At 40.4% G+C, this 11,503-nt stretch overlaps 1 protein-coding gene across 1 annotated transcript; it reads right to left on the bottom strand.

The window, feature by feature from the left end:
* Positions 1 to 230: 230 nt before the first annotated feature.
* SPIC (Spi-C transcription factor) lies at positions 231 to 8,755 on the bottom strand. Its single transcript, XM_054988643.1, has 5 exons — positions 8,702 to 8,755; positions 5,687 to 5,780; positions 4,122 to 4,228; positions 1,421 to 1,529; positions 231 to 856 (listed from the first exon to the last, which is right to left on the bottom strand). Exons 1-5 carry the CDS (start codon positions 8,753 to 8,755, stop codon positions 402 to 404), a joined length of 819 nt encoding a protein of 272 aa, XP_054844618.1. The 3' UTR covers positions 231 to 401.
* Between the last annotated feature and the right edge of the window lie 2,748 nt (positions 8,756 to 11,503).

Here is an 11,503-nt window from a genome sequence, read left to right as displayed (position 1 = left end):
ATTACCTGGGGATGCTCAAGTGCATGATTTTATGTGTGGTCCTCAATTTATGTGCAGGCTGTTCTTGGTCAGCGGGAGCTCCCTTTGTGTGCAGGTGTGCATCTGCAAGTGTGTCCAGAGGGCAGAGCACCAATTCAATCTGCATTTCTTTAAGGTGTGAGAAGGTGTCAAGATCTGCATTGCAATGAATGGAGGTGGGAGGTGGGGGAAACTGGGATGCTTTTAGCAGTTGAGGAGGAACTGATATCGAACACATGAATGGAAACTGAAGTGTGACTGTGCGAGTGAGTGCATGGAAAGTTGGAGGTGGGACACTTGAGCGTCCCTAGGTACTTCATAATGTGTATTTCCACCCACAGTCACACCCTTAAGTAGGGTCTTGTGGGTATTCTGTCTAATTACTAAGATCTGTAACAGAAATGGCTTCCATTACTGCTTGCCTGCTGTAGCTCATGGCTGTTGTTGCAAGCGTAATAATGGTAAGACAGCCAGTCATCTGAGCAATGGCACTCTTGATCAGGGTGGGCATATTCATCGATTTCTGCATCCTTTTCCAGAAGGTAAACTGGAGAAAGCCTTTGCAAGACTATAGCACCAAACTGATATGTCAGCTTTCTCCGGATTTTAATTATTTCCCCTGTTTTTCCATAATTTCTTAGGGCTCTGGCCATTTTCTGGTAAGTCATTACCTTACGGTTTCCCTTGCGTTCCCCCCAGAGCTCTGCCAGTTTTTCCTTGTTTTTGGAAACAAACTGGAAGACTCCATTGGATTTATCTATCCATTGAATGCAGTTTGCCATGTCTGGGTTATGAAGAGTTTCATGAAGATATTCAAAAAGGCGCAGCTTCTTTTTGCCTATAAGGAAACAAAACAAAACAAACTAGTCTACACATTTATTCTTAAATCTCTTGAATCTATTGTGAAATTGGATAATTTAAGTGTTAACTTTTTTGTTTGTTTGTTTGATGAAAGCTGTGTTGCACACAGGTTAATCAGAAGTTTGGTTGAGTTTTGGTTAAGTGCTGTGTCCAAATAATTCAATCTATACTAAATCACAGGTTGGCAGTAATTGTACAACCAAACCTGGTGTTCAGTCTCAAACTGGTATGATGAAGCAATTGGGATCTTAGATGCAATTGACAAAGGATGTGAAATATGAGTGTGTCACACATCAGAGAGGATGGAACATGGAATTCAAGCCAGGGCATGCCTCAGAATATATGTACAATGTAAAGTACACCTTGGCTCAGAAAAGTGCTGGGAAAGCCTAGCACATTTAAAAGCAAATATGAATGCATTATCCTGATTCCTGACACTAATAAAGGCAGGATAATCGTATACCAATAAAGGATAATTGTAAAGATAATCTGGAAATAAAGCTGTGCATACATAACAAGTTTTTTCAGGGTTTGTACACACCTTTGCCTCCTTTTTGCTGAAGAGGTGTAGCACAAATCTCTTGAGTTTCTGGAATATTCTGCAGGGTCTGGTAGACAGCGCAATCTGGATATAAGTTGGCTTCAATATTCTTTTAAAAATTGGTAACAGCGGTATAAGAAAATATGAAAGGAAGGTCTGTCAGAAGTCTGTCCTCTAGAATAGATGTGTTGGGTTGTGAGGGAAGTTTTGAAGGAAGGGAAAGCAGAGACATCCCACAGATGTTCTGGGAGGCAGTTCCAGGCAAGCAGCTGAGGAGGGAACCTTTTGAGGGAGTAGGAGACCCCTATGTATCTATTTAAACAGCAGGATATGAGGTAGTGGAATCTTGTCATAGTAGAATGGGCCGTTCCATTTCAAACTGCAGATGCGGGGTGCTATTTTAGTATACTGCTCATATTTTAAAAATCCTGCAAATAAACAAATGAGGGAGAAGAATTGTATCCTAGCCTACTTCTTACTGTGCTAGTTTTCCGCTTGGGCAGAGGGTTTTATTTAAATGCAAAAGAGTATTTACATATTTGGCTTTCCTCCTTTCTGAAGTTCTCAGGGGGTATAGTCATATAACCCCCTGATTCATCTGCAGGCCTAAGTACTTGAACATCATCTGTAAGGTATTTCAACCTGCTTTGAGGTTTGCTAACCCATATTTTCTAGCTTCAGTGGGCTTTCTCATAAACTTTAGTATTTTACTGAGTTCTTATAGAGGGTAAAAAGTGAGGCAATTTCCTTCCCTCCACTTGGGTTCTTTCTTTCCTTCCAGTTTACAGTGGTAGAGAAAATTTTAAAGTTTGTTTTTTTAAAAAAAGAGTTGTGTTTCTCAGCATGCTAATGACATTTAAGTTCAGACCTTTCTGTAATATCTCTCAGTGGTCCTAGAGATTCAGGATAAGAAACTGGTTGGTAGAATTTTACAATATGCTGCTTGTACAAATCATGTCAATTGATCATTCAGTACTAGTGATCTTTATAGCCTGGTAATGCTTCTGTGGGAACTCTTGCGCATTCACATAGAGATGGGCACGAACAGAAAAAAAAGCGAACATGATGTTCGTTGTTCATTGCCATCCATGAACAGGGACTCACGAACAACCACGAACATGGCCCTATTCACGAACATGTTCGTGGTTGGCTGTTCATGGTGGCCAGCAGGCTCTCCTCCAGCCATCATACAAGTTTGGTCAAGATCCCTACTGCACCACTCCCAGAAATCTGACCAGAGCAGGCAGCAGGAAAGGTACCAATAATAAATAATAGCTTGGCCCAGAGCCTGGCAGCAGCCCTGGAATTTGAAAGGGTAGATCCCTATCCCACCACACACAAAGAAAATTCAAGCTCCAATGCACTCTTTCTATCAAAATGCCAACAGCAACTGTCTCTCTCCCTCTCTACTGTCTGCAAAGTCAGAGCTGGGAGCCCCCCTCCCCCCTGGTCTTTGCTCCCTTGTTGTAACAAATTTGGAGCTCCACACTTGAAAGGAAGACCTGCCTATCAAGCTAAATTGGGTTTAGATTGGGGTTTCCAGGGCAACAGCAGGAGTTCAGACAGAGTTCAGACAATCCCTGCATAAGTTGCCAAGGGAACTGATTGTAGGTGCCAGACTGTCTGGCTTGACGAACAGCAACGAACAGCAATGAATGAGGCTTGCAACAACCACCTGTTTGTTTAGAATGGGGCCTCATGAACAGCTTGTTCGTGAATAGCAGATTGGGCTGTTCGTGGCTTTTTTTTGTTCGTATTGCTGTTTGTGCCCATCTCTACATTCGCAGATGTCGTTGTTTCATGGATTCTTGTCTAGCAGGAATCATGATATAACTCAAAGCAAGGTCCATGAAAGTGCAAGGAACACCTTACAAAGTGTCACCTACTGATAGCCAGGTAAAGAACTTGACTAGTCAGGTGGCTAGTCTCAGTAACAGTAAATTTAAGTAGGAATGCCAGCCTCCTGGTGGGGCCTGGACTTCTCCGAGACTTACAATTGATCCCTACAGAGATCAGCCTCCCTGGAAGAAATGGCAGTTTTGGAAGGTCGGCTGCGTAACATCACATCCCCATTGAGCTCCCTCTCCTCCCCAGACTGCATCCTTCCGTGGCTCTTTCACCAAATCTCCAGGAAGTTCCCAAGCTAGAGTTGACAGTTCTAAGTGAAAGTGTGTCTCAGATTATTAGTAACATATCTTTTGAACCACCGAGATAGGCTTCTATGCTTATTAATTATACCTGCCCCCCCCCCAGGCACTGATTTACCTATTTTAATCCTGCCACCAGCAAGAGATTGTGAGAGGCAATCAGGGATGACCTACCTGGATGGTGTCACACTGATACTGTAACATCACTTGCAGCATGAATCAGAAGTGATATTATCACATTAGTGTGATGCTCTGAGATTCACCAAAGATGTTATACTTTATCCATAGAGTTTTGGGTGAATCCTAGAGAGTTGTGCTGACACAATTAGGTCACTTCTAGTTTCTGCCAGAAGTGACATCACTGACACTGAATTCCTCCCCATTTCCCACCTGCCACCCTTTCAAACAGTGGTGAAGAATGGGGGTGCAGGGTCAGAGGTTTCCCAGTACAGCATCCTATTTCCCACAGTTTACTATGGTTTCTAGTCATCAAGAGAGATTGTTAGAAGAATACAATGCATTCAGATATCTGTTTAGTAAAGAAGTTCACTTACTATTATATTCTTCCAGCTAGAGTTTGATTTTTCTGTGGACGATTCTGTCAAGTAGCTTGAATTGGCTCTGAGGTGAAGTTGATGATAATTCAAGCAGTGGTTATAATCTACTTGAAAAAGTGATAAAGAATATATAAAAGAAAATGCCTATAAGATCAGGAGTAATGAAGACATACTTTCAGAGCAGGAGATTGGACCGCACTGGTGTGTTCTTATTCCTGACCAGTTCAGTTTTTCTATATAGTCCTGCTTCCATTTTTTTTACTATGTACTTTTTTTTTTATTCTCAGAAGCTGTACTTCAAGGCATAAATAAAACTGAATTGTGGAAATGATCTGTACATACCTACTTGCTGAAAATGTACAACTTGTTTGAAATCTAAGCTCACCCATGTCTGACTTGCAAGGCAAGCCATGTGTAAAAGCTTTCCATGTTACAGTCTCTCTCTGAATGGCTGCATTTGAACATCTTATGGCATGGTAGCTATTTGACCTGCAATCATGTGTGTGGAGGCCATTCATGTGAAACAGAATCTCCCAAAGGAAAGGTGTTTTTATTGGCATGGCTGAAATCGCTGCACAAGAGCACCAGCACCTGTTCATACATAAAGAAGTTTTAGAGAACAACAGAATTCATAACTGAATTGGGAAGGGAGCCATTTGTGACTGAAAACTGTAACATGAGGTGTTTTCAGTGTCATATTCTGAACTATGGAGTCTCCTGATATTTGTGCCTGTACTTTCCCCAATACAGTAAAACTACTTTATACTAAAATACACAGAACTGGTTCTCAATACAAGAGCACCCAGGAGAAAAGTACCATGTGTTGAAGCACCTGTTCGTTGCACAGAAATGCCACCAAAACTGGTTTCTTTGCATCAACCTATTTCCTTCTTGGCTATAACGTATAGATGGCCTTACTATATTAAAAGTACCTTCTTATGCAAAACCACACTTTCTAAACCCAATGAATTCTACAGTGCTTATGACAAGGAAGACGACTAGCATCACACAATGAGAATTTGTCACCGTGGGACTCAGGAATGGGTGTGTGTCAAGTCACAGAAGATTTATGGCAACCCCTTAGGGTTTTCAAGGCAAGAAATGGACAGAGATGGTTTGCCATTGCCTGTTTCTGCATAGCTACCCTGGACTTCCTATATAAGTACTAATCAGGGCCAACCCTGCTTAGCTTCTGAGATCTGAGGAAAAATCATGAATGTAGACAAGCTTTGGAGTGCGGGGGGTGGGAGGGAGGCAGTTAAGTTGTCCTGAAGGACGGTATATAAATTGAATGTTGTTATTGTTATTGTTATTAAACTTTATCAGCTGTTTGTTATCCATTCATTCTGCCTATTAATCATTTGTACTCAGGCAGAGTTTGTTGTGTTGTTGTGCTTTTTTGGCACCATTGTGTTCTTTGTGTAATTTATAGACGGCTTTTTATGCTGAATGCATTGATTTTGAACAGTGATCAACCCTCCATCTTCATGATTATATGGTGACAACTAGAAAATGGGAAATAGTGTACAGTAATCCAAATGGAATGCAGTTTTTTGTTTTACCTGGCTCATAATCAAAGTCGCCACTGGACTGCTGTTGCAACACCTCCAAGGCATCTTCGAGGGCTTGTCCTAACACATCTTGGTCCACAAAACTCTGTGAGGATAGGCATTTTTGCTGTTACAGTTGAGTTTATTATAACCTGTTTCCATAACTCCCACACATATTTCCAAAATTCAAAATATATTCATTCAGAAGTCAGAAGAATCCACAGAACTACTTTAGCAGAGTGTGGGCTATAGCATGGCATTTTGACTTTTCCTCTTTCCTATGCTTCATTACCACAAATGGCTTTTGAAAGCATCCTAAGATTCAAAACCTGATCCCCATAGGGTATGGCTGCTGTCTGATGTTCAAGCCAGGTAGCTGCAAAAAGAACCGTAGTTGATAATCTCTCACCCTCACCTGCGCCTCCGATTTGCTACCTATACTGCTCCTGAATTGATCTGGGAGGGATGGGTGCTGCAAGGAGGGGTGCTTATTGCCCCACCTCTGCTACCATGGCCAAGTCAACTAGAATTGCCACTAGTATGAGCAACAGAGGGAGGGCAGTTGTTTTATTTAGCCCTCTTCTGCAAGGATTCTACCAGCTGGCTCCACTGCTATCTCCTTTCAAGGACACTAACTTGGGGAGGAGTTTACCCCTGAAATTTCTCACTACTTGAAGATGGTGAGGCACATGTAATGGTATTATAAGCTGTAACATTTGAAAGCTAAAAAATTAGTCACTCCATATATTATGTAAATGACATAAAACATTGCCAATTAAACAACAGAGCTCCAAATAAAAATTATAAGCTCATATAGCACCCCACTGGTCAGTGGCTATTTTTTAGTACTAGGTAATCTGCCTTGAGTCTCACTGAGAAAGGCAGACTATGAACAACCAACTGAATGAATGAATGAATGAATGAATGAATGAATGAATGAATGAATGAATGAATGAATGAATGAGTGAACACTATAGCTTGTATACTTACCATTTTAAAAAATAACAGATCTTCAAGCCTGTGTGAAACCAAAACAGCTTCATTTAGATAATTCATCCTAAATTGGGTTTACTTGCTTATTATCAGATAATGGCATTCTGGTACATGCTGTCCTGTACAATTGAAGGTATTCATACACACCTAGGGTTGCCAGCCTCCAGGTGGTGGCTGGAGATCTCCTGGAATTACACTTGATCTCCAGGCCATAGAGATCAGTTTTCCTGGAAAAAATGGCTGCTTTGGAGGATGGAGTGTATGGGATTATACCCTGCTGAGGTTCCTCTCCTCCCCAAATCCTGCCTTCTCCAGGCTCCATCCCCCAAATCTCCAGGAATTTCCCAAACTGGAGCTGGCAACCCTATGCATACCCCTCTAATACTGGGTCTATCGGTCAAAAACTCAGCTTATTGATCCATTATTTATTTTAGCAACACAGTCAGTGCATAGGACTATACAGAGGTTCTTTTCACACACACACATGATAGGTCCCTGTCTCTAAGGAGCTTAAAATGAAATCTGAAAAAAGTCAATAGACAAGATAGAAGATGGGGCAGGTGATAGTAGGGTAAGGAGGGATAAATGCAACCAAATGTATTTATTTATTTATGTTTTCTGTGCCTCACCTTTGCCCCTAGTGAGCTTTCAGCATTCTCCATTTCCCCATTTTATTCTCACAACAATCCTGTGAGGTTGGGCCAAGAGTGTGTGATTGGCCCAAGGTCACCCAGCAAGCTTCCATGGTACAACAGGGAATTGAACCTGGCTCTCCCAGATCCTAGTCTGATACCCTAACCACAGTGGAATGAGAATTATAGGGTAAAGTATATTTACACTTTTGAAAATTCAAATAAATTGCCTATTACAGCAACTTCCAAGTTTTGACTTTCATTATCCATTAAATGATTCATGCAAATTGTACTTATTGTTCCATTGAAGCACAGCATGTAACTTTCATTTAAGCTGTATGCTGTATTATATCCATAATGATTCATCAAAAGATTTTTAGAGAACTCTTGCAGTTATCATTAGTTATTACCTTAATGGAACAAATTTGCAGAGATAACATTGTGACAACTTCAGATATTTAGCTTTCTGATTTCTGGATGTAACAACATGCCTTACTATTTTAATATATACAAAGATATTCAAAGTAGCTATAGATTAATTTTCAGACAATCCGACACAAGATTTAGGGAGTAATACTAAGCAAGTCTCCTCAGAAGCAAGTCCTCTGTTATTCAATGTTGCTTAGAAGTCCTCAGAAGTACAGCCATAGCATAATAAACCAGAATGAATAGGCACAAAAGAAGGCAGATGAGGAATTTTAGCCACGTCCTACCAGGAATTTTAGCCATGTTCCATTTCCATTCTATTTGGAAATAGAATTTTGGATTGTATTTCCAAAATGCTAAGCATCCATTTACTTTATTAGAATTTTAATCCTGCTCCATTTTAAGCAATGCAGTTTTTATTGCTGTTTACAGAATTACTGCCAAGACACACTGGAATTACATATTTCAATGCAAGGAAAGAAAAAGGGAGAGAAAAAACATTTTAATTTCATCAGTCATACTCATGAGGATGACACTATTAGCTCTTTGCACCCAATAGGACTTTCATTTTAATGGCAACCTTCATAGCTTTAATTGGGAGTGGCTGCTGTTTCAAGATATAAAATCGGTGTCTCATTGGTTGTGTGCGTCGTTTGGTGCAATTATTCTGGATTGTAATTGTGACCATAATCCATTTTTTAACTATTCAAAAAGTCTTATTCACACATTACAGAGGACACAGGTTAAGTCTGTGTAACAGTCAGATGCGAGTTTCAGGTTCTCCCTAATTCCTGCAGGACAGCTGCCCATTTGGATCTGGAGTATGGCACACTAACAATCCAAACCAAGCAATGGTCTTAAAACTACAGCCAAATTACTGCAAGAAAACAATAAAATAACAATTGATTAACCATACCATCCTATGGAGCTTGGAACCAGCATATTTTAAGGACTACCTACTCCCCTATGAACCTACCCAACTATAATCCGCAGCTATATGGGTAACTGGCAAAAGGGCCTTCTCAGTCATGATGACACCAAAACTGGTGACTCAGAAGGTAATTTCTCTGGCTTTTTGCTTTACCCATGGTGCGCCTGGACACTGTTAAGCCTCAGCTTTTGAGCTGTGTACTAGACCAGTGCATATTTTAATCTATAAATTGTTTCATTACCATACATAACAAGTACATGTTATCATGGCTAACGGCTAAAATGATAAAAAAAATGGTTTCATTTTGTAAGAAACTCAACATTCTTCTGCTATCTGGTTAAATTTTATTTACTTACTTAATTTTTCTCATAGAGACTCACCAAGATACAAGGCAGATTACAGAAGTTTTTTTAAAAAAGAACAGTTCAAGGAAAACAATGTAATGCAATAAATGTGGTAGAACTAACAACAAATACAATAAGAAGGAGTCTCTGTATTTAAAATTTTATATATTGCCAATAAAGGCTTGCTTGACTGACTGACAATAAGAAGTACCTTGAAATTTCCACAAATGTTAAAACTATACAAAAGTTCATGTATAAAATGACCTCTTTGAGAAAGATTGACTTGAGAATAAATGACTGAATCCAGTGAATTGCAAACACAATTAATTCCTGGAATGGATCTCTCCCTCTTCTCCTGGCTAGACATGTGTCAATGTCCATGTTGGGCCAAATTACAGAGATCAGTTCCCCTGGATGAAATGGCAGCTCCAGGGGGGAACATTCTATAACATCTTGTTGCTCTTCCTATACTCCCTAAACTCTACCCTTGCCACCCACCCGCAAATCTCCAAAAATTTCTCAAAGTGGAGTTGGCAATCCTCCTCCTGGCCACCCTCTGTGCCACAGAAAAGTTGCCCATGGAACAGATTGGATGAAGCTTGATGGGAAATCACTCTCTCACCTCTTGGGGAAGCTCTTCTAGGAATGGAGCAAGAGCTCATACAAGTAGTGTGTGTGCACATGTGTATGCATGCTTTCTGCTGATCCCCCCCCTTCCTGCTACAGCTTTCTGCTCTGCATTATAATATATTCCTTAGGATCCCCCACATCTCAGGAGCACTCTAGCACATGGTTTGCCTATACCAAAGCTGTAGAACTATGCTCATATGCTCGTTTTCCTGTTTGGACGATATGGCAGCCATGTATATCAGGAGGATCATAGATATCATGCATTCCCAATATGTGTAGCTGCAAGGCTCCTGTTATACATGGACACAATGTCCGAGAAGGCTGACAGTTTCATGGACATTTTCTTGCTGATACCCTATGGCATTGTTTATGGAAATGTTCTTGATACTGTATTGAAACGTACTTGATACCGATTGTACTAATCTCATACTGTGTAATCCACCTTGAGTCTCAGTGAGAAAGGTGGACTATAAATGACATAAATAAATAAATACTTAAGCAATAGCTTGATTGCCCATAAGATAATTTTTTTAAACCTAGGTTATTTTTGTTCTTGCGAGAATGAAAACCCCCTGAACCCTTCATTAATATCTTAACAAATCCAATCTTTTGGACTTTGGAACAGTTTAAATAATATATTCCTATATATTTAACACTACTGCATTTGTGGCATTGATGGGTGGCAAAGAGGATTCCAAGGAATAATTCTGGAAACACTTACCTATGAAGGGAAACCCACTGGAAACACAATGAGAATGCTTCACAGGTCATGTAAGAAAATATGAATTCCTACAACAACAGCAGCCAGCAGAATGGCAGTGTTAAATAGCTAGTTTTAGGGAAGTTCTTTATTTGGGGATTTCTTTTTCAAATAAAAATTACAGCACATTGCAGTCTTAGCATTTAAAAAAAATTATTTACCGCCTTTTTGAGGACAAAGAAAAAGAGGCTGAAGGAGGAAGGAAGTGTATTCATGCTAGAGGGAAGGGGTAAACATAGAGATGGCAGTCAGCTAGTATTCATATTTGAAGCAAATGTAAGATGTAGACAGGGCTAGGAGGAACGGCGTTCCGGCACCTCTTGAAAATGGTCACATGGCCGGTGGCACTGCCCCCTGATTTCCAGACAGAGGGGAGTTTAGATTGCCCTCTGCGCCACTGGAGCAGCGTGGAGGGCAATCTAAACTCCTCTCTGTCTGGAGATCAGGGGGTGGGGCCGCCGGCCATGTGACCATTTTCGCCGAGGGCGATTTAAACTTTAAAAAACTCCCCCCTTGTTCCAGCTGACCCAAAGTGATGTCGTCGTGCGGTCCTGAGTTCCACCACCGAGTTCCACCACCTCTTTTCCCAGAAAAAAAGCCCTGGATGTAGATAATAATTACTAAAAAGAGAATTTAGGATATACAACAGGAGGATGTGGGTTGACTTGTTTTACTGGCCTTTCTCCTGTGCCTTTTGCAGAACTCTAAAAATGAAATTAAAATCAAATTAAAATTAAATTTGCCTATCGCGTGACTTCATGCCTGGAAAAAATTATCTGTTATTTTTCTTTGGGCATGGTCCAATCAAAGTTAAACATTTCAGAGACCGTTGGATTCAACCTGTTAAGCACATGCTTAAATCTCAGCAACTGAAATCAATTGGTCTTTTGTGTAAGATACAGGAGCAGGACAATGGGGAAAAGTTGGCAATGTTCTAATTGTATCTGTCTCAAAGGAGGCTCTAGAACATTAAAAAGGAGCATAGAGGAGGGAACTTGTACCTTTTCTTACCACTGAATATTAAGTTAAATCTGGTAGTTCTCCTTTTTCTACAGTAATATCCTTTGCAATTTACTTATAAGTTCAGAATGCACTAACATCCATGATTTCTTC

This window comes from Eublepharis macularius, chromosome 9 (genome assembly GCF_028583425.1).
Source record: "Eublepharis macularius isolate TG4126 chromosome 9, MPM_Emac_v1.0, whole genome shotgun sequence".
Taxonomy (NCBI): Eukaryota; Metazoa; Chordata; class Lepidosauria; order Squamata; family Eublepharidae; genus Eublepharis; species Eublepharis macularius.
This window is presented reverse-complemented; position numbering and strand designations above follow the sequence as displayed.